This window comes from Ictidomys tridecemlineatus, chromosome 6, assembly GCF_052094955.1.
Source record: "Ictidomys tridecemlineatus isolate mIctTri1 chromosome 6, mIctTri1.hap1, whole genome shotgun sequence".
Classification (NCBI taxonomy): domain Eukaryota; kingdom Metazoa; phylum Chordata; class Mammalia; order Rodentia; family Sciuridae; genus Ictidomys; species Ictidomys tridecemlineatus.
In genome coordinates this window covers 76,386,903-76,411,224 of record NC_135482.1, presented here as the reverse complement: position 1 = coordinate 76,411,224, position 24,322 = coordinate 76,386,903, and the positions used below count along the sequence as shown (strand labels likewise).

Here is a 24,322-nt window from a genome sequence, read left to right as displayed (position 1 = left end):
GTGCAAACTTGTGAGACTCTACAAGTAGGTCCAAAAGTACCTACAAACTGTAGGTGCCATGCCAAAATGGAGATTTGAGAATACAGAATAAAGACAGACAATAAAGGCCACAAGCAGTCATTGCAAAAGCATCATTGGCAAGTAGAGGTGGGATGACTGTGGTTAGCCTATTATCCATAACTGATCTTTGTGTAAAATCCTCACTTAAGACCTGAGTGTATCTGTGAGATTGTCAGTTACCAATTATGGAGAGTGCTTTGTGCTTCAACCACAAACTTTCAGAATTCCTGAGTTTGGGAGACTTGTTTGTAATTACACAAGTTTTCTATCTCCACCTCAGTGTATAGTATATAGAAATTAATATTTTCTACTAATGTAATTACAAATTCTCAAACATAATTCTCAAGTTTAACATTCTATCATTGGTTTAGTTCTCTTAATACCACTAATTTGGACATTTTCTCTTTTTTTCTCTCTAGCATGCTTTTTGCTAAGAAGAAAATCTGCTGAAATTCAAGTGCATATTTTCATTCATAATTTGTACTGCTGGGCTTGTGTATATATCATTTTGCTTTGAGTTCATTTCAATCCTCGGAGAGCTTAGACACTAGAAGAATTTGAGAGAACTGTTGCTGTTTGGGTTTATTTGTACTGCAGAGCACTCTTGGCAGAGTCAGCAGAAGTAATCCCTGCTTCCACTTTGGAGCAAGTACCAAAGGCTCTGTTTGCTCCAGATGCCATTACAAAATACCACAGATAGAGCAACTTAAACAAATAAATTTATTTTTCCCAATTCTGGAGGTTTGAAGTCCAAGTTCAAGGTGCCAGCAGATTTGGTTTCTCTGGAGGCCTCTCTCCTTGGCTTGCAGACGGCCGCCGCCTTGCTGAAGCCTCACGTGGTCTTCCTCTGTGCATGTGCACCCCTGTGTCTCTGTAATCTCCTCTTTACACAAGGACAGGAGTCGGATTGAATTAGGGCCAACTCTACCGGTGTCATTTTAACTTAAATCACCCCACTAGTGACCTCATCTATCCTTTTGAGTTTTTATAAGGATTAAAGAGTCTGCATGCAAAGTACCTGGCCTTGGTATGTTCATATGTAGGTGTGTATACACACATTTACATAGATACACATACATGTGCACGTATGTATACACTATATATATGACTTTATAGATATTATGTTACCATTATTTCTCATTCTTCCTTCTTCCTTCTGCTCTCCTTCTGCCTTTTCTTCCTTTTTCTGTCATTATGCAAGTCTGCATGCCCAGACTTGCAGAAAGAAGTTGGAGATCCTTTTCCCTCCCATCAGGACATAAAAGAAAATGCCTCAATGCTTTGATCATTAACCATGCTGTGTTGATCTTAAGACAGTCCATAACTCTGTCAATTTCCTATCTAGGATCTTTCATAATTAATCTTGCTTTTCTGCTTACTGTTAATTAGTCATCTGTGGAAGGTCTTTAATGAATATTGACTGTTTACTCCAAGTATGTAAGAATTTTGGTCCAAGTGGTATCTATTTGAAAATAGCAGCGAAGTCATATTCTGTGACAGCAATTGTTCAAGGAGATTTAGTAAACTTTTAAAAAAATTCTTTTAGTTGAACATGGACATAATTCCTTTGTTTTACTTATTTACTTTTTATATGGTGCTGAGGATCGAACCCAGTGCCTCACGTGTGCAAGCACTCTGCCACTGAGCCACAACCCTAGCCCCTAAGATTTAGTAAACTTTTAAAAACAGACTTGAAACAGTACACCAAGTTAACAAAGACGACTGAGCATCTCATCAAGAGGCATGTGTGCACTTTGTACCATGAACTTGCATTTCCCCTGCCTATTTTTGAGAATAAGTATGAGTTGTCATTTTCAAAACAAGAGGAAGGCCCACATCCCTTTCCTTTTCATTTTTCTTATTGAAGGAAAGATTAAAAAGTTACAGATGGGGTGGTAGGGGGTGGTAGGGGGTAGGGGGTTGCAGGCCTGTAATCCCAGCGGCTCAGAAGGCTGAGACAGGAGGATTGAAGTTCAGAGCCAGCCTCAGCAACAGTAAGACTCTGAGCAACTCAGTGAGACCCTGTCTCTAAATAAAATACAAAGTATGGCTGGGATGTGGCTCAGTAGTCAAGTGCCCTGAGTTCAATCCTGAAACCCCCTCCCCCAAAAAAGTCATGGACATATGAAAGAGAGAAGAAGAGGTGCCCAGGTAGAACAAAAGCATGGAAGTAAGAGGATCAATACCTAAGTGGACAGAAGATGTGGAAATAGAGTTTTTATACAGTGGAAAAGTAAAAAGTTTCTCTAAATTATAGACTAACAAACTTGATCCTAGACAAGTTTCTAGAAATTGATGGGTTTTATATGCTCAGTTTATAATGGGGATTGCCAAACTCCAACAAGAGTCCATCAAGAATGACTTTTGGGCATGAGGGGTGCAGCCCAGTGGTAGAATCGTTGCCTACCATGTACAAGTCCTTGGGTTCAGTCCCCAGCGCAGAGGGAAGGAAGGATGGAAATGATTTCTGCTAGGCCACCCTTATCCTCTCTCATAAAACCTGGGAAAGTAAAACAATATATCTGAACCTTGGCACATAGCCAATTAGGTATTTTTAAATATTCTTGAGACTAATAGAGAAATCATTTCTTGGTGGTAAGATAATTTTTGATTCACAACTGGTTGAATGACAGGTACAAAGGGTCCAAATCATGGATGTTTATAAAATATGATCTTTACTAGCCAGGTCCTATTATTAGTTGCTAATCTTAGATAAAAATGTCAAAATCAGAGCCGGCGTTGTGGCTCAGTGGTAGAACACTTGCCTAGCATGCATGAGGAACTGAGTGGGTTCAGTCCCTGGCACCACATACAAATAAACATATAAAGGTATTGTGTCCATCTACAATTTAAAAAATAGTTTTTAAAAAAAACCAACAGTTGGGAATTTAGCTCAGTGGCAGAGCGCTTGCCTAGCACATGCAAGGCCCAGGGTTCAGTCCTCAGCCCTGGGAGGAAAAAACTGAAAAAAAAAAAAAATCAAAATTATGATTAGCACATTTTCTGATCTGAGACAAAAACAAAATGGGAGAGGAAGCAAATATGCTGGATGATGGGATAGGTTCCAAAAGTTATTGAGGGGGAAAAGGTGAAAAGTATTAGGGAAACACAAAAAAATTAAAAGAGTATTAATACATTGAAATTTCACACACTCTATGTCTAGGATGGACGAAGCCTGACTTGACAGCACCATTTATAAACAAAGAAACCTCCTTCTGCAGCAGCAGTGGGATGTGAATTCCCAAAAATGCTACAAGGGTTCTGCTGTTTTCATAGAATTGGGATGACAGATGGGACAGGCCTGCCATTCCCCCTCTCTGCTAGTCCTGTCTGACCACACGCAATTCCTTTCTGAACACCTCATTTTCAGAAGGATTTGACATCGTGTCTTATGAGGGAGAACTTGTATGAGGGAAATTCAGAGGACACTAGTTTTCACAGAATGTGGGCAGCATCTGGCAGAGTTTGTGGCCCTGGGGGAAGGAGATGTGGTATGGAAAAGACCTCCTGAGAAGTGGGGGTGCATTAGTTCCAAAGTCAAGAAAACAAGGGGTCAGGGTGAACCATGCTGTGGGGGACTATTTGTTGCAAAGGGCTGCTGCTCCACCTGCCGCAGAGCATCTGGGGACCAGGGCAGCCACCCTGTGGCCCCACTACTTACCTTGGTGGGAATGGTCTCCACAGAAGGCTCTGGTCCATACTCTCCACACCAACGCCCACTGCTGCCCTGTGGGCCAAGGCAGAATCAAAATTTAGTGTTTCTGTCTTCTTCCACATGAGGCTCTCCCTTCATCCAAATGGCCAGTCATTTTCTAAACTGCACTGGAATGTTTAAAAAATAGTAGAAGCCTAAGAGAAAGCCACGTGGCAAGACTTTTTCTGTCTGCCAGCGAAATTTGTTATTTTTCCCCACATCTTTTCAAAAAAATAGGTATCATTCCTGTACACTACATCTTGCTTTGCATTTTGAGGTATTTGATTGCCTGCAAATCAGTTTCTTAACTGGGGAAGTTCTTACATTTCTTTGATTCTATGACATGATATTTTCTGGAAGTAGCTGACAATGAGTTGAGAAGCAAGAAGAGTAGTGAATGAAAAATAGTCTGTAGCATTAAAAAGTCTAAATTTGTCATGCATGGCAGTGCATACAGCTACTCTGGAGGCTGAGGCAGAAGGATCACAATTTAGAGGCCAGCCTCAGCAATTTAGTGAGACCCTGTCTCATTTAAAAAAAAAAAAAAAAAGGGATAGGGATGTAACTCAGTGGTAAAGCACTTCTGGGTTCAATCCCCAGTACCAATAAATAAATAAATAAATAAATAAAAACTAAAAAAGAGTCTAAATTTAAATTCTCAGTATGCTACTTCCTGGCTATGTGACCCTGGATACAGAGTGGTTAGTGATTAATCAGTGGAAGTTTGCAGACCACCTACTGTGATGCCAAGCTCTGGGCTTGTTTTCTGGTGGAAGAGAAAGAAAATAGCTGAGCATAGTGACACACGCCTGTAATTCTAACTACTCCAGAGATGTTGAGATAGAAGGATTGCAAGTTTGAGGCCAGCCTAGGCCTCAAATAAAGTCTCATAATAAAAATAAAAAGGACTGGGGATGTAGCCCAGTAATAAAGCACCCCTGTGTTCAATCTTCAGTACCAGTAAATAAATAAGAAAAAAACGGATGCAATATACATACGTAGAAAATATTTCCCTTATTATGGGAATAGTGACAATGAAAACTCCAGATTTTGCTAAGACTTAAAACAGATGACTAATGTAAAGTTTGTAGGAAAGATTACAACAGTTGACTCAGCAAATATTTTCCTCCTTCCCTTGTTTTCTATCTGTCTCTCTCCTTTTTCCGGGTCCAGGGGATGATCCCAGGGCTTCCCTCAGGCTAAGCGCACTCTCACTGAGAGACATATCTCTTTTCTGCCTTCCTTCCTACTTGAGTCTTTTGTTTATGAGGAATGTCACATGAGAATACTCTTCCTGTGCTTATCAAGATCTAGATGCTTTTCCCTTTAACTTTTCTTATTCACCCTGTATAATAGTTATCCTGGAAGCACAATCTCTTTAAAATATACTGTGATTTTTCTCAGGTCTATGAGTGATAACTTACAATGTTATCCATTTCAGTTCTAGTAAACACTAATTTTATAATGAAGTGACCATGAACAGCGTGTGGTTGCTGTCAAGTATCTGTTAGGTATAAGTTCAGATGTCACATCTGCAGGAGGCATTCCCTGACCACTTAGATTCAGTTCAGTTAGTGCTAGGCATGGTGGCATGTGCCTCTAATCCCAGAGGCTCTGGAGGCTGAGGAAGGAGGATCCTAAGTTCAAAGCCAGGCCCAGCAATTTAGTGAGACCCCAAGAAACTCAGTTAGACCCTGCCTCTAAATAAAATATAAAAGGGGCTGGGGATGTGTCTCAGTGATAAAGCACTCCTGGGTTCAATCCCTGGTACCAAACCAAACAAAAACTGATTTCGTTTAGTTGGTTAGATTAAATCTGATTTAATTTAGCTAAAGTTAGTCTCTATAATACTCTATGCTACTGCCATCATGGGAGATAGCTACAGGTTCAGCTCAGCCTTTGGATCATATAATCACACATTCAAAGCCTTTTCCCTACCTCTTAGTGGATTTGCCAAGTTGCTTAAGTCTCCCTTTCCTCATCTGCAAATTGAATGAATAAAACAAGGTTCAAGGAGAATGTGCATATTAAGTGCCTGCACAGTGCCTGACACATGGCAAAGCCATGAATAAGTGCGGGATGCTGTTACCATCATCACCATCACCATCACCACCATTTCACTTACTGTGATCGCTCATGGAATATGTTTGTCTTCCTCCACCAAGCAGCGACTGTAGCTTCTCTGTTTGCCTTTTGTTCCCACTGCCTAACACAGTTTCTGACACATACTTGGAGCTGAGTGACTTGACTGTTGAACGGTTGAGACAATCCTGGTGGCCAAACAACAGCAGTGGCTGCAGGGGGATCCGCAGTGCCTGCTGCATAAGCCACATCATTGTCATCTTTTATGCCCTCAAAGGAAATGAGATTCAGCCTAGTTCCTTCTCAAGCCTGCCAAAGGAGGTCCTCCTCAGAGCAGGGAAGGTCGTGGGGAGCCCACAGGATCTCAGCTAGAAGGGACTGTCTCCCTCCTCCAGCCTGCCCTCTTCATCTTACCCAGTACATGCATGTTGAGACAGAGCTGAGCTCAGCTGGGCTGGATGTGAGCCCAGCTGGAGGTCCTTAGACCAGAGATTTAGAAGACTATTGAGTCACATCATTGTAGATAACTTTAAAATTTTTTCATCTGTCATCAACTTATCTGTGGAATTTGACTTTTACTTTCTAAGGCTAGCACTCAGCGAAGTCCTCATAAATAATAAATGTAAAATAATAATTAGCCAGAGGTGTTACTTCTAAAGAAGGAAAAATGATGTTTACTACAAATGTAAAGAATAACTACCACGTATTAAAATAGTCCACTAGGGGAGAGCATTGTGGTCCTGATTACCTTCCTTCTAAACTCTATCACCAAAGTATATTTGGAATGAATAACAATACATGACTTATTGCAAAAAAAAAAAGTATTTCTAATATATGTAAGATATGAAATATTTAACATTTTAATACTCCAATCAATTCTAGTATTGTCATTCCACAGAGATAGTACTCTGCTTTAGAACAACTTCGTTAATATCTCCCTCCCAATATTTAAACAGGGATTCCAGAGTGATTTTGTCTTTACATCCATTGCATTTACCCAAATATACCACAGGAGGGCAACACACACCTGGTTAACTTCAAAAGTGCACAGACCTGTCCTCAAGTACAGTAGCTGTCTAAGCCAGGCATGGTGGTACATCCTATGTCCCAGCACTTGGGAGTATGAGGCAGGATAATTGCTTGAGTCCAGGAATTTGAGACTATCCTAGGCAACATAGAAAGACACTCTCAAAAATATCAAACCAACCAACCAAAAAAAAAAAAAAGTGACTAAATTAGTCCAAGACGTGCCTAAATTGCAAGCCAGATAGAAAAGCTATTAGAAAAGACAAAAGGAGCAAAGATTTAAAAAAATTTAAAAAAGGAATGTATTCCTAAGACTCTGAGTTTCTACAAAAGGGAATCATTGAAGCTAGTAGGGTCCCTTCAGTAATAATGTTCTCTTAAATGAACTAAAGTCAAGACTACCTTACACTGTACTCTGTGTGGTACAGTTTCAGTGTATTTCCAAAGTCTTTCATAAAAGCATCAACAATTATCATGATTTTGGATATTCCTTAGCTATGTAGAGAATATACTGGCTTTAGAAAAAGTGATACTTAGGTACACATTTTTAAATATACATGTCATTCATTCAAGACAGTAAATCCAGAATTTGTGTTAATTGGGCTTAAATGTTATCTACGTAAATATCGAGGAAGCAGTTTGCAAAACAAATACATAACTGAATCAGTTACCAAGAGAAAGTGCTTCAAATTTTCAAGAAGAGTTTTTAAGTCTAACTCCAATTTTAAATTATGTGCAAAAGTATTTTTGCATAAATATAATGTATGAATTTCTAACTAGATTCTTGGGTGATTCTAGTACAGACTGATTTTTGATTTTTTAAACACCAGGCACATAGTCTTCCTTGAAGTGGATTGGCTATAACATGGACTCTACTAGCTATCACTTTGTTAACCTAGTTTGAGTCATATTATATGGCTTCAAAATGATAAAAACAAGGGGCTGGGGATGTGGCTCAAGCGGTAGCGCGCTCGCCAGGCATGTGTGCAGCCCAGGTTCAATCCTCAGCACCACATACCAACAAAGATGTTGCATCTGCCGAAAACTAAAAAATAAAATATTAAAATTCTCTTTCTCTTTCTCTCTCTCTCTCTTTAAAAAAATGATAAAAACAAAACAAAGAATGGAGATCCCCTTAATTCAATTTAGCTTTCTTCATAAGCTCAAGTTACTAACAATTTGCTATACAATAAACAGGAAGATTTCTGCTAACAATTCTCATTTTCAATATATAAAAATCAATCTTCAGGAAACTAAGGATGATTTTCTTATCCAACATCCTTGTATTAATTATGGAAAGGGTTTTATTACATGCCTTTCTCCATGTACCTGTAGGATTGACAATATGTCTACATGTCCTGACAATATGCTCAGTTATCTCAATACATTCCATTTTAGAATAGCAGATGTGTGTGCTACGCAAGTAACCACCACTACATTCAAGTTCAGAACTTGAAGATCTTTTATTAATAGCTCCTTCCTTTTTAAGAGGTAGCAAAATACCAAATATGAATGACTGCATGTGTCCTAATGTACTTGAAAAGTCTTGCTACTAATTTTGTCACTAATTTTTTAATACTGTATTTGATTTTTTTAAAAAAAGTATGTCTTCTCTATTGGCATCATTCAGGAAAAAAAACCTGCTTAATCAAGCTGTTTCTGTGTGAATGCACATTCCTCACTAAATCTCAGGCAGCTGCTTTAGTTACTGTTACTAACACCTTGCTCTGTCATCTCTTTGTATACATGTCTAATTTATCAGTTTCTTGTAGATTGTCAGCAGCCTGCTGCCTCCGTACCGCCACAGTGCTCACAACTAGCCGGGAGGCAAGACTGCCCAACTGTCAGGTAAATTCACACGTCCTTTATCTTCCCACCCAGCTGCATGTCAGATCCCTAGGTGTCCCCCCAACTCCCCTTCCCAATTCCATAACTACCTATACATAATTATATTTTGCTATGAATTATTTCATATATGGGCTACATGAATATGGTTTGCATACCTGAAGTCCATATGCTCCCAACGAGAATGCAAGAGAGCTTGCATGTGTGTCACCAGCCATTAGCTGGGAGACTAAAGGCTGCCTCAGCTCCCTAAATAAATACTTGGATTAGTATTTCAAGTATTTGAATTAGTAGTTTCAATGCTTTCCAAAATATAAAACCTGGAACTGTTAGAATGTTTGTCCTACTTTTTCTTCTGCTTATCTTTTGTCCTTCAAATGCATTTCTCAGGCAAATCAACAGGAAGAATACAGAAACTAGATATGAAACATGTCTAATGTCTATTCCAGGACAGCTTTATAAAAAGTGTTTCTATTTTCTGTCTGCTCGGTGCTCTCATCAAAACTAAGTTTGAAAGCTGTTGAAAAACCTTATAATCGACATTCAAAAAAGGGTATCTGTGGTGAGAGTCCCTTTACATGAGATTAACTGAAGAAATTTAAAGGCAAGTTTGCACACTCCCTGGACACTGAACTGGAGAGTTTGCTGACAGTTCCTATTCCAGATGAAAGCTTTCCATATCAGTCACAAGTTGACCTCCCCCCAGGGAGGACTTGCACACAGCATCACAGTGTCCGCCAGGACCGCCTCATCTCCAAGGAATACTTCATCTCCAGTTACCTACCTGGCCTTGTTGGGCCAAGCTTTTGTAGTCTGGCTGAGTCTTTATGGTCTGCTGATTGGTGTGTTTTAATGTATCTGTTGCTCTTCTGCCAGGGGAAGGCTTCTTTTGATTAGAGGCTGGCCCAAACACATCTCCATGCATGTCTGAGGAATAGATATCACTGACAAGGTCACATCTTGGGGGAGTTGGGCAGCTACAAAGACAAACACAGTAGCAGCCAAAGCCCAAATATGGTGTGGGCTCTGAGACAGTTGCACTGCCAGCTGTATAAGTGGAACCTAGAGTTAGAGATCAGGGTATTATTAAAGAGTCACTATCCAGGGTCTTTCAATTGATATCTCCTGCTCAGCTATTCCACAAGTTCCAGCAATAGAGCTTTATGTTTTTGTTGTTGTTGTTGTTAGGTTCTTTGCTAATATACTAATGCCATTTAATACAAGCAGTCAACACTAGAGTAATTTGCATTATGTGAGTGATTGAATATAAGTACAAATGTTCCAATCCATCTCAGTGGGATTCTACAGTCCAGCTTCCACTCTCACTCTGGACACTGCTAGACACATAACATATGTTCAGTAAATATCGATCATATGAATGAGTGAATGAGCTCTAGATTAGGTAGCCTGGGTTTGAATCCCATCTCTAACACCAAATCTTGGAAGTTTCTTCTTCAACTCAGATTCTATATCTTCATAAAGTGAGGAAGAATAGATATTGGGGAAATTTAGTGAGATTTGGCATGTTGTTTCCACTCAATCTTTATTATCAATACTAACTTTGTACCTAACTCACCCTCAAGAAAAAGATCTGCAGTCCCTTTCATAGCCTGTCTAATTTGCTTGGACACAGAGTAGGGAAACGTATTGTTTTAAGTGTTTCAATGAGATAGGAAACAGAAAGGTTGGGAGGAAATGTTTTTAACTCTAATTTTATTTTACTTTTTTTTTTTTTTTTGAAGAAAGGGTTTGAATAAATGGTTCTGTGACCCAGTTCCATTTTCTTTTGAGATTACTGAATGTAGGGTATTTGCTACCTCCATTGGGATGATTTTCTTGGAAAAAAATTTTAAAAAAGGAAAAATTTAATGAATTACAAATGTTTCAGTTTCTGCCCACATGAATACAGCATGGTCCAGTCAGGGCTTCGTCCATTCCTCACTGTGGTTTACACAGAGAAATGATTGAAAGTGTGGTGTATTCCTGGAATCCCAGGCACTTGGGAGGCTGAGGCAAGAGGGTCACAAGTTCCAGGCCAGCCTCAGCCATTTAGCAAGACTGCCCCAAAATAAATAATAAAAAGGGCTGGGGATATAGTTTAGTGGCAGAGCCTTGGGTTCAATCCCTGGTCCTGACAAAAAAGAAAGAGAGATGATTAAACATCTATGGACTGGAAAAGACTGACTTGTTTGCAGAGTTGCGAGATTGTGACTGGCTCCTTTCCTGCCCGCATCCACTGCTAACTGGATGGAAGTTAAAGCCTTCACTCCCCTTCCACTCCTTCCTCACAGAAAAGGTTAACACACAGCCAACATTAGATTTCATATTGCATTCCAGACAAGGGTTAAGTTCTTCACAGGTATTAATCATTACACCTCACTTGTAAGGTAAGCACAGCTATCATTCCCATTTTTAAATGAGGAAATTGAGGTCAGAGTGTGTCGGATGACTTGTCCAGAGTCATGCATCTCGAACACAACTGAGCCCAGTGATCCAAAGCCCATCCTACTGCCCTGACTGTAGACACTGCTCTGCAGAGGACAGGACCCCTCCCTCACTTTACTTACAAGAGGAGGAGCAAGAGTATTTTATTATCCACATAGACTCTTTTTCAAAAGAGATGTTTGTTTAATGAGACAATGAGAAAATTTGTTACAAATGTTGAGTGATTTCTGATTAGATGTTCTCTGTTTCTCATTTTGAAAAAAAATTGCAGGGGGCTGGGGTTGTAGTTCAGTGGTAGAACGTTTATCTCACACAAATTATCTTATCTTTAAATAAGATAAAAATATTGTGCCCATCCACAACTAAAAACAATTTTTTTTTTTTTACTTCCGTCACTTTATACATTTACTGTTTAAACATATAGAGGTGTTTGGTATTCAGACCATCTCTACTTCTTTCAAATAGTTATTTTCTTGGAAAAGGAAAAAGAAAAAAAGCTTTCCGAAGATAATATCCACCTTTATGACATAGTAATAGTTTCTAAGTTTACTATTTACAACATGATCTTCAAGACCAGTGGAGGGAAGGGAGCTGCAGGTGGGGAGAGAAGGGGAAGGAGAGGTACTGGGGTCTGAATAAGAACAAGATATAGTCCATGCTTGTATAATTATGTTGAAATGGATTCTACTGTCATGTATAACTAAAAAGAACCAATAAAAATGTTTTTAAAGAATAATTTCTTAGGCTGGAAACCAATAGTATGTTCCTTAAAGGCTATTATACATAATATGCAGTAAGAGTGGATTTCATGCAAATTTGTAATAGTAATACTATTAAGTTGTTTTTAACTCTTGCTTTATGTAAAAAGTCTGAAATAATGAAAATAATCTTAAGTCATCACAAATGATATTATGTCAAGGTGCAGGGCCAAGTGAACTGTAACCTACACTCAATGTATTGCCACACAGGACAGCCAGCCTTGCAGAAATACTTGCCCTCCTTTATCAAAGAGAGTATTGAATTACACAAGTCTTCAAAAATGCATTCTTCTTGCACAATGTGACTGCAATCCTTGCTATTATTTACATTGCATAACATATTAATTCCCTCAGAAGGAATCAGTCCTAACTCATGCAGATTTGCAGATTTACAGAAAGAAACCGTTAGGTCTGTGGGAAAATCTGTTTGATTTAGCAGTAACCTGCTGTTTCCCAACCATCTGACTGACCCTCTGAGAATGTCAATCTTGCCATGAATTATTTTCTTCCTTTTAAAATAATTTTTAATTGATAAATAATACCATCCACTCAGTTCTTTTGATGGTGTTCCAGTTCTCCTGTATTTACCTACCACACATTTTTAAAATATGTAGGATAATAACTTTTACCATTGGTTCTAACCAGCACAGAACATGAATCTTCTTTTAAACTAAATGTACAAGTGCAAAGAGCTTAGGAAGTAAAGGTAACTTCAAGCAGACTAGAAATTTTGTGTAATTATGATTTTGTATTAAAATTCAAGATAGATATATTTGAATGATAATTTCAGTACCAAAGTTTAGAATGTATTTATTTAATACTAATTTTAAATTATTTCAATGATATTAGCTTTAAAAAGTATTTAAGTTAGGGCTGGGGATGTGGCTTAATGGTTGAGTGCTTGCCTAGCATGTGTGAGGTACTGGGTTCCATCCTCAGCACTATATAAAAATAAATAAATAAAATAAAGGATTAATCCATTTTTTTTAAAAAAAAGCATTTAAATTAATAAATAATAATAATAACAAACTTTGAATAGTTCTCTCAAACATTTCTGATAGGAATGAATTGTATGGTATTGAATTTCATAATATATGGGGAAATAGTAGTTTTAGAAAAATATCCATCTTAGCTGGATTTTGTGGTGTGTGCCTATAATTCCAGCTACTTTCGATACTGAGACAGGAGGACTGCTTGAGCCCAGGAGTACAAGACCAGCCTGGGCAACACAGCAATAACCCTCAACAAAAAATAAAGAGAAAAATCCCCACAATGCCCTTTCCCCTCTGCTAGCCACATTTTAAAAGATCTGAACCCAAATACTTAGGTTTCACTCTAGGCAATTCAGTTATTTTACTTCCTCATTCTTCAAGATTACTCAAGACCTTGATGAGCCTGAGTTGTTTAAATTGGAAGCTCTCAGAGGTGATAGTCTATCTCTATCATTTACTTAACAAATGGAAAATGTCATAAAACTCTTCAGTTTTTTGTTTTTGCATCACTGTGCTAAAGCAGGTGGGGGAACTCCTAGTGAACTGGCCTTCCACGGGTCAATTAATTTTCCCATTGAATCCAGATTTCACCAGAGAACAATAGAATCCTCTCAACTCTTAAGGCCTTGGTCCAACATCCAGCACCACCTAAATCAGTAGAGAGAGCCAGGCCAGCAACTTGGGAGGCTAAGACAGGAGGATCACAAGGTTGAGTTCAGCCTGGGCAACTTAGTGAGACCCTGTCCCAAAAAAATAAATAGGGCCAGTAATGTAGCTTTGTGATAGAGCACCCCTGGGTTCAATCCCTGTACTGCAAAAACAAACCAACCAAATTACTGGAGCAGGCACTTATAAGAAATGCAGAATCTCAGGTCCTACCCAGATCTACTAAATCAGAATCTACCAAAATTGCTAGGCAATTTGTATGCTTTACTGAAGTTGAAAAGAAGTGACTTTGGGGCCAGAGTTCACATGCAATTTCCCTAACATGTTTTTCCCCCCCTTTCTTTTATTATTATTATTATTATTACTATTATTGCCTTGTTTTGAAAGCCACAGGTGACTTGTCATGTTTTGAATTTAAACTATTTTCTGTGCAAAATTTCTGATCATGTTTTTAAAATGTATGTGAAAGCAATTGATCTGACCCTCATGGTCTGCCTGGCCCCTCGGTGCGTTTCCTGCTGACCAGCTTTTTCTCGTTTTCAGTCCTGACGTAGCTCTCCCTGAGGAGCAGCCACATTCCAGCTCGCCCTGCGCCCCTCTCCACTGTCTCTCCAAGCCTCCTTACCCCTAGTCTCCAGCTCCTGTGGAGGAACATCTGGGCTGAAGATTCTGTAGCCACTCGCAGGATACTGCCCAAGCCCCGGCGGGGATGTCCTTCCCAGCGGTTCGCTGTACAATTGGGTTAATGTTCATCGTTTTGGAAGAGAGAAAATTGAGAAGAATGATAAAAAGCACAGACCCCGGTGTGATCAAACGTTTTATGGTTCCTCTGAGTCGCTGATAAACTTCTCCAATCCAATGGCTACAGTTCAGTTAAATTTCAAAAATAAAAAGAAACATGAAATATGCATCTCAGATGGCTGGCTTACCTCGATAGCATAAGAGAGACCTAAGACGATGTAAAATACATATATTGTAAAATCATCTTTCCTCATGCTCCAAATTTAGCTATAGAAGTTGATTCTGATATTTTTCGGTCATTGATATTTATTTTGTACTTTATTTGCTACATGATTTATGTCTGTAAAAATAATATCTGTGAGAGGTGAATTTAATGCATTTATTTTCAAAGAAGCATAATTTGCTCAGTTACATATGAGTTTTAATTGAGTTTGAAATCTGGACTTGGCCAGATTGTGGTCGTTTTCCTTGCACAAAATGATAAATGTGGTGCATCAGAATGTTAACAATAACTGTATTTTGCTGCTACACTGATTATTTATGCACTTATTTTCTAATCTGTAGCTCATTAACTGCTGGTTGTTTTTTTTTTTTAAACTAGATTTCTTCACTGGACATTATTAAGTAAATCTAAGAAAGAGACTAAATTTTGTTTCATTGACTTATTCAAGTTTTGATGGCATCTTCAATTTTTTAAAATTGCGGTTGAGTAGATGTATTGGTGCTGCTTCTTTGTACATGTGTACGTGTGTGATGACGTTATAGAAGGCTTAAACAACCTGAAAGGAAAAAAAAATGATGTGTTTATTAAATGACCAGAACTTTTTTTTTAAAACTTTTTCCAAATTCAGGGTCCTACTATGGGTCTTTCCTGCTAAAAGGTATCAAGAACAAAGGAGAAAATATATACATACATAGATGTAAGGTAGCTTTGGCTAGTTAATTTACCAGAAAGTGTTCAGATTTTGATTAAAATTGTATGTTTTGTTGTTGTTAGGTTTTTTCATAATGAATCTTCCTTGCCAAAAAACAAATAGATAATAAACCTTAGCTCATTGTCTACTTTTGACAAACACTCAGGTGCCTACAGTCATTATATTATATTGAGATAAGACATGTTCCTAGTTCATTTACAGATTCTGCTAGGTAACTTTTATGACTTGATTTAAGGCAGTGGATTTTCACAGCAAAATTTATTTTGCACATAATCTGACAAACAAGGAAACAGCTAATTGAGCTGAAAGGTCTAACACTAGGGCTCCTTAACTCTCAAGTGCTGCCCACACAACTGCTCCTAGCCCTGATTCCTTGTCTTTGTCAGGTAGCCTTAACTAATTTACAACCATAAGGGTTTCACCTTTTCATGTAACTTCTCTTCAGAACGGACACAGTCCAGCTGTTAACATGAAGGACAGATAACGGTGCGGGACACTAGCAGTGAAGGTTTAGGAGCTTATCGAGTGGAAGTGGGTGGGTACATTCATGGAGGGGTCCATCCAAGGCCCACCTGTCAGTCATTAAGCACATTGCAGGAGCCTCTGTCAGTCATTTGCCTGATAAGTAGTGGTCATTATTACCAAAGCAACCAGGAGGTTTTGTGCTCCTTCTCTAAGTGCTATTTTCAACAGTCGTTTCTTATGCAACTTGGGGTAAATAGTCGAAATCTTCACCAAAAGAGAGATTCAGGTTCAAGTACAGAAACAAAACAGATCTTCATGAAAGCCCTAGTCACAGTCACCTAACATGCTCCATCCTACCCGTGTTCCCTTGCTGTTTCATCTGCTTGCTACCAGGATTAGTGAGACAGTGTGGATTTTATTAGAGTGATTCAAGAATGCTTGCCCCGCCTCCACACACACTTTTCCTTTTTCAAGCATCATGTGTTTGGACCTGAAAAGTGGCATAGCTGCTAAGTTGACTTTGTGCGAGAGAAAACATGCCTTTTTTAACGAGTACCTCAGAACGTCTTTCTGTTTGTCTCATGGATTTTGTCTGGTGAGATGGGAACTCAGCCGTCGATCTTGGTTCTGTGTAACCACACAACTGTCCTGTTACCAGGGCTGCATTCATTTTTATTCCCTTATTCTAGATTTAGGTCCCAGGGAAAAATGAGTCATATACAGAACATTTATTTCTTCAAATATGAAACCTATCAAAAACTAGTTTTATTTCAGTTCTTTATCCAAATAGAGTGGAAAATGCTTGTTTTGAAGTCTTAACTACAAAATACTAATTTTAGTGGAACTTTGTCAAGAAGATTTAGAAACTTGGAAATAAATTTCTCACTTTCAGCACAAAATTAAGTGGTAGTTCCTAAGCAGTAAGAGAGAATACCATGTATTTACAATGTGGCATTAGTTGGTATAGTTTAAATTGAGCCATATTTATATTTATTTATAGGCATTTTAAATGAATAAACATGTGTAGTGTTGGTAAGAATTAATACTTGTAAAGATAATACCAGGATCCAAAAGGAAACTGTAAAAGTGAAGAACTAGTGAAAACCCAAAAGGATGAACCTTACTAATTGAAGACATGTTTGGGGAGGAAAACTAAATTGAAAAAATACACTAAAGATACTGGCTAAGTGTTGTAAACACAATGAGCAAAGATGAAAGAAATCTAACAGGAGTGTTTAGTAGAATAACCAAGTAGAAGTTTTGTTTCGATTTGGTTTTTGGCTTTGATGAGATGGGGTCTCTGCTCTTCAGCTGGTTTTGAACTCCTGGCCCAAGTAATTTTTTCAAAAAGGAAGCACAATTACAATGCTGAAAAGAATAGTGTTAGTATGCAGAAATGCTTTCTTACTAAAGATTTTTTCTTAACTAAAAAATATCAGTAAAATTAAAAGGAGCAATAAATTGCCTTTGGCCTAAGTGCTCAGGGGCATAAAAAACCTTGGATACTTTCCCATCAACTCACATTTTATCAGACTCCTTTCATGTATACAGTTCTGGATTCCAAAAAAGGGACTTTGGGGAACTTTGCAAAAACAGAAAATTCTTAAACAGTTAAGACTTAGATATACTTTATGTAGCTCAAGGAGAGCATGTACAACAGTGATCTTCAAGAAAAGAGAAATTTTAGCAAGTGATAGATATCAGTAAGGCTAGAATAAGAAATTCTTCAGTGTGAAAGATTTATACTAATTCTAGGAAGAAGGATTTTACAATGGAAAATTCATCACTGGAATTGATAATCATAAAAAAGATATGTTTTTTTAAAGTTAATATTGTTGGAGATCTAGAGAGCGTTAAGTGGCAAAATATCTTAAAATATCTTACAATAATGTGTTATCATTGTAGGAGGCTATAATCCCATGAATCTTTTATTTTTTTAAAATACATTAAAGTTTTACTGATAGTCATAAAGTATTTAATTCCTTGAAATAAGATAGTAATCTTACTTTCTCCAAGATATTTGGCTTAAAAAATTTTTGTTGGTATTAATTTTCCTCCCAGCTATATTTCATAATATCTTTAAAGTTATCTAGAATGTAGCAGTTTTGCCACAAAAAGCCTCAATTTTTGGAATCTAAAAAACAAATGTCCTCAGGAATACTTCAGAAAGAAAAGGTATGTGATCCCTTAGGGGAAACAAATACCTCTTGAATTTTATCTTTATTTAAAAGGATCTTCAAGCTTTTCTTATCCTATGGAAATACAACAGATAAATCCTGCTATTTTGAAAATACTGAAACAGTGGTCCAACAAATAGCCAAGATGTGGGAATTTCCTGATTAAAAAAAAATAAATTAAATAAAATCCTCTCCAGTTCTTAAGTGGAGATCACAAAACAAGAAAATGAAGGAATAAAATATATTTTCTACTGAAATAAGAATGTCACATTTCATTGTCATGCTCCAGTCAGCCAAAAGATATAATTGCATCTCTGAGAAAGAAATCAGAAGAAGCTAATAGGTTTTCAGGAAGGAACAGTACTGGTTCAACCCAGGGATGCCACAAATACATTGATATTGTAGCTAGACCTAGATTTGAGAGAAACTCTTGGGGTGAAGTTTCCATTTTTAAAAGTTCACTCGCTGGTTGTTTGTTGTTGTTGTTTATAAATCAGAATGATTTAAAATAATTCTGTATTTAAGATCACAAAAATTTTATAGTAGTATGTTTTCAAATAAAGGGAACATAATTTTCCAGAAAGCCATCAAACTGGAGTCATGATAGGTAGCATGATCAGTGCTGCTACTGAAAAATCATTTTTTACCTTAAAATCAATTTGTGTTGACATAATGAGAACAAGCTTACTCCCGAGTGACTTCTTCCATCCTCTGTAATAATGCTCCCAGATGATTTTGTCTGAAATTATTATTATTATTATTTTTATTGTGTGTGGTGCTGGAGATTGAACCCAGGGCCTCGTGCATGCAAGGCAAACACTCTACCAACTAAGCTATATCCCCAGCCCAATTTCATCTTTATTTTGATGCCAACATTACTACCATAGTTCCGGATGTATTGCATTTGTAGCCTAGCTCTGTTAACACCTGAAAGACTTCATCTAGACATCTCTTTCATCCTATTACTCAAAGTGTATTTGAAAGAGATATTTAGTGCTAAGGTATGTTCCCCAGCTGAAAATTTTCTACAAATGGTGTTCTGTTAAAAAAAAAAAAAAAAAAAGAGGAGAAGAAATAAACTGCTGTTAGTGTAAGGCAAGGGCGCATAGAGGTACACAGTGTAAGATGTTTGCATGAGATAGTTCACACCGTGTAAGCCTTCCCATATCCATGATTTGAACACTCTAGAAGTCTTATTGCTCCTACGATTTCCCCATTAGGAATGTAAAGAGATTGCCACCTGTACCTGGTCTCCTTTCCATATTGAAATGCATGGCTCTACTCTTTAATGTAGTTTTATCCCTTTCCTCTGGAGTTATTTAAATTTTGCCCTATTTAATCTGAAGCCTGGATAAACTGCAGATCCAGATTAATTCTGAGATTGACTTTTAATTGCTGTACAACATGTGTTGAGAATTTATTTTTATTTTAACTTTTCTTCCTTTCAGAATTATTCTCTGGTAATCATGACTCTAATCAAAACACTGAGAAGTAAACTTGTGTGTTGACTTTTTTTTTTTTTTTAGTGTGAGTGTATGCCTTTCTTTTTTAAAAAAAAAATCACTTTGGTTGACTGGGGTTGTGGCTTAGCAGTAGAGCGCTTGCCTAGCACAGGTGAGGCCCTGGGTTCAATCCCCAACACCACATAAAAATAAATAAATAAAGATATTGTGTCCGACTACCATTAAAAAATAAATATTAAAAAAAATGAATGCCATTGGAATTTTAAAAATATCACTTTAAAACGAAGATCAGAGACCTATAAAGTAAAAGGATATATCATCACTATGTTAAAAAATCATTATTTGGTGACAATGAAGACACAGAGTGAATGTTGGATTCATAGATATGGTTGCATAGCAAGTCATAGAGAAAATGCATCGTTTTAACATTGTCACCACAGAATTTTTAAGCTCAATGGTTTGACTGTTAGAGTCAACAATTCTTTAGAAATCTTCTATGACATTTTTGTAATCTACTCAGTGTTTTTATTTGTATGATTACGTATATACAGTGAACCAAACATGATTCCTACATTGTATTTCTTTCCAGTATTTACATTTGTGTCATGCGTGGCCAACCCTGATTTGTACACTGTCTGATTATTGTTGTAGCCATTTAGCTTTCTCCTACATTTAATTACAGTTTCTTATTTATGCCTTTTGGGGTTAAATGATGTGAAAGTGTTCCACCTAATAACACCATATGGAAACATGACTAAATGACTGATCTAAGGAACTTCTGTTTGCTAATTATTTTTAAAAATTCAAATTTCAAAGGAAACATTCTCAGACACATGCATTTGTTCTTAATTAGAAAAAACAATCCTTATGTATTTATTATTGCTTGTCCTTTTTATTTTTTTATTGTAGACAATCTTAAGTGAATGTCTCATGGGAGAATTCCTACACCCTGTGCTTGTTTTCGTGTAATTGATCACACACTCAATGGTTGGGAAAGGCACTCCGATGCTAAGAAAATAACCAGAAGCCGATATATCGATTCTTATACCTTGGTTTATGTTAATGACTGAATATTGTGTAATGCATAACTTTTTCCAGTAAATAAACTGGTTACCTTTTGTTCATTTCATCAGTACTCTGTTTTTAATCAGTCTAGCATTTTTTTCTGTATCATTTTGATTTATAATTACAAAAAATATAGGAATTTGATCTATATATTTATTCAAAGAACTTATTGAAACTAAAAACTGAATGGTTTGCTTTAACATTTCTGTACATTCCTGTTAAATAACGTGTATAACTTTGCCCATCCTCTGTATTTACCATCTCTCCGACTTGTAGTTGTTCCTAAAAGGGTATTTTGGCAGGAAAATACACTTAGCTAAATTCAGCTAGAAATGTACCAACACTAAGAAGATGCCTGTTCTTTAAAAAAAAGAAAAGAAAAAAGAAACATTATTTTAATGACAGAAGAATGAAGGTTTGGGTTTTTTTGGGGGAAGGAGTTGCTTGTTTATATATATATATATATATATATATATATATATTTAATATAAATTTATATATATATAGTGATACTAGGGATTGAATCCAGGATACTCTACCACTGAACTACATCCCCAGACCTTTTCATTTTATGTTATTTTGAGACCAGGTGTTGCTAAGTTGCCCAGACTGCCTCAGCCTCCCAAGTTGCTGGGATTACAGCCATGTACCACTGCACCCAGCAAAAACGAAACTTACATTCTTTCTTTTTAGAGATAATTATTTGTTCTCCTACATGAAAGAAAAGCAGAGACCCAAATTGTTGAGAGAGGTTAATTTACTGGTTCCTCCTGCAAATATGTCTGGTAGTAAATTAGTTGTCTTGATTGGATTGGATTTAGAGGGAGAACCAGACAGAATGTGGATATATGTGAGGTTCTAAACCTCTAATACAACTCCCATAACTCATCATACTCGCCCACCGTGGGCCACAACAATCCAGCTAAAGCTGCCTGCTCACCTGTTTCACAAGGACAATACTAGCAATCAACTTTCCTAAAAATCTTTTTATTATTTCTTCCACATCCCCCTGGGTTTGTTGTTGTTTGTTTTGATTTTCTTTTCTTTCGGTTTATTTGATAACACCACTTATTTCACCTTCAAAAAGCTAAAACAGCTGGTTGTGGTGGGGCACACCTCTAGTCCCAGCAACTCTTGAGACTGAGGCAGGAGAATTGCAAGTTCAAAGCCAGCCTCAGCAATTTAGCAAGACCCTGTCTCTACACACATACACACACCCACACACACACACACAAACAAACAACAAAAAAACACAACCACATCAACCTGAGAAGCACCAAGGAAGTTTCTTCTCAAGATAGAGGAGGTAGTACACACCTATAGCCCCCAGCTACTGGGAAAGAGGTTGAGGCAGGAGGCTTGAGCCCAGGAGTTTCTAACATATCTCAAAAAAAAAAAAAAAAAAAAAAAAAAAGAAGAAGAAGAAGAAGAAGAAAGGAACAAGTCTTCTCATCTCTTTCATTTTGCAGACAACTTAGATGGTACTACATTATGAAGGCAACTTGGAGGGTTCCCACATCTCCACTATATTTAAGAAAATGGCCAAAATTGGTGGGAATTTTTGGATGGACACATATTTAATGGTAGGAATTGATAAATTTGAATAAGAGTAGCAAGTACCTGAAAAATGGGTTTCTTGGCTCCTTAACATCTAACTTTGTTCATAAGACATCTGGAACTGAGTTTATAGAACCTAATGTCACCTACTATAATTTCAGCAGGCCCTCACCACCAACTGATTGGAGGAAATGGTGAGTGGTTATCAGAACTTCAGTATGCTAAACTCAAAACATAGTTGTTAAAGAAAGTAAATCGTGCCAGGAAAAATATTAGCAGTAATATTAAATAAACATAATGGATAATATAATTCAAATGTGGAAAGCAACATAAATATAATGATAACTATAATGACACATTGTTGTAGTAAAGAAATGTGATAGTAGGAATACCTAGTTTTCTTTATTATCTATGTCAGGGGATAAGAGAAGGATAATTCAGTAAGTTAACTTCTGTTACTACTAAAATCAGGTGAGAGAAACTATAAATATTCAGTCAGATGTCTGTTTTCACATCCCACAATAGGACTGTGAACATAATTTGTGAGACCCTGTTCAAAATGAATATGTAAGACTCTTTGTTCAAAATGTCTAAGAATTCAAGATAGTGACAATAGAGCATTAAACCAAACATATGATCACCCCTTTCTTTTTAATCTTCCTCAGTATTGGAGTTTGAACCCAGGGGTGCTCTACCACTGAGCTACATCCCCTGCCCTTTTGATTTTTTATTTTGAGACAAGATCTTGCTAAATTGATCAGGCTGGCAATTCAGCCAGCCTCCTTAGTCACTGGAGGCTGTGTGTACCAGTCACCAGTGTGTACCACCCTGCCTTGCTAAAGGATTTTAAAGTTGAAACTTTCAGTACTCCTATCCTCCATGTAGCCATAATATGTCAACTCAAAATTTCTAACTCTGACTCATGTACCACCTTGTACTAAGATTATAAAACTCTTTAAGAGAAATCTTCAAAACAGCAGCAGTAGACATTTTAATTAGTGTAGATTAATATAAAACCAATTTAGGAAAACCTACTGATCTCTTCATAATTTGACTTCCTTTGAAGTTGTAAATTATTAATAATGTCAGTCAAATGTCACAGGAAGATTTTACCTCATTTAAAGGAGCACAAGTTTTGAAAGGAAGTAAGTAATTATTTACTTCATTGAAATCCACTGACTTTAAAAGTATGAGCTCTCACGTATAGTAAGCTACTCGATATGTATGAAAGGAAGAAAATAAAAATATGTTAGTCTTCTCTTGTTTTTATAAAGTAACAGTGGATATAGAAATGTTTACCTATGAAGGAGTGAAAGAGGGGATGAAGGGGACCAGAGGGGAGTCAGACTCTGCAGTAGGTGACCTTTTCATGTTGTTTTGCTGTTTTTCAACCATGCAAATATTCTATCTATTCAAAAAATGGAAAACAAAATAAAGAAAATATGGGTTCTCAAAAATTTCACAATGGAACGAGAGGAAAAAAAAAGCAGGAGGGGCTGGGGTTGTGGCTCAGCAGTAGAGTGCTTGCCCACCACGTGCAAGACACTGGGTTCAATCCCCAGCACCACATAAAAATAAATAAATAAAATAAAGGTATTGTGTCCAACTACAACTAAAAAATATTTTTAAAAAGCACGATTCTAGAGAAATATTTGTCCCAAAGCAAGCTATGTTGGCAGAAGTACTTTTAAAAACATGATTTTTTTTTTCCAATTTCTAGCCCTGGCATTGCACTGAATAGCTCTGTAACTTTGAAAAAGGTACTGAAACACAAGCCTCAACTGTCTCAGTTTTGAAATGAGGATAGAAATCCCCTATCTTGCAAGGTTATTTTAAAGATTAAATGAAATAACACACACATACTCTCTTACAGGGTTTCATGCTTGGTAGCTAATATTGTTTTTAATAACACACTGCCTGGATTCTGGAGTCCTCCACACTGACATGGATTAATTCAGCAAATATTTTTTTGAGAACCTATATTTTTTTTGAGCCAGATAGTGTTCTAAGATTCAGATATATCAATCAGAGCTTTTTGAAGTTTGTATCATATCTCTAGCATAGATGGGGAGACATAAAAAAAAACCTGTAGATATAATAAGTATGTAAATATCAAAGTATGTTAAGAGAACGAAATTGTATGGAAAAAGAAAAACGTAGAAATAGGGGGAAAACATGTCAGATTAGAGTGGGGAGAAAGTAAAACATGACAATTTTAAGTGGGGTGATCAGGTTGGGCCTCATTAAACAGATGAAACAAGAAAAATTATTCTTTTCACATCATGTTATCAGTTTTTTAAAATATTAAATTATACTTATTTTTTTCAAAAAATTTTAGAAGCTATTGTCTG

General features: G+C 37.0%; 1 protein-coding gene across 6 annotated transcripts in view; it reads left to right on the top strand.

The window, feature by feature from the left end:
* Positions 1-20,478, top strand: part of Bicd1 (BICD cargo adaptor 1) — a 235,010-nt gene extending 214,532 nt beyond the window's left edge. For 3 of the 6 annotated variants that reach the window (XM_005334045.4, XM_005334046.4, XM_078014919.1), the window contains 2 exons: positions 8,635-8,710; positions 14,112-20,478. In XM_005334045.4, coding sequence (XP_005334102.1) covers positions 8,635-8,710; positions 14,112-14,199 — 164 coding nt within the window. In that variant the 3' untranslated portion in view covers positions 14,200-20,478. Of the gene's footprint in view, positions 1-8,624; positions 8,711-14,111 lie in introns of all 6 variants that reach the window. The other 3 variants (XM_078014918.1, XM_021732232.3, XM_021732228.3) reach the window with 2 other exon arrangements.
* The last annotated feature ends 3,844 nt before the right edge of the window (positions 20,479-24,322 follow it).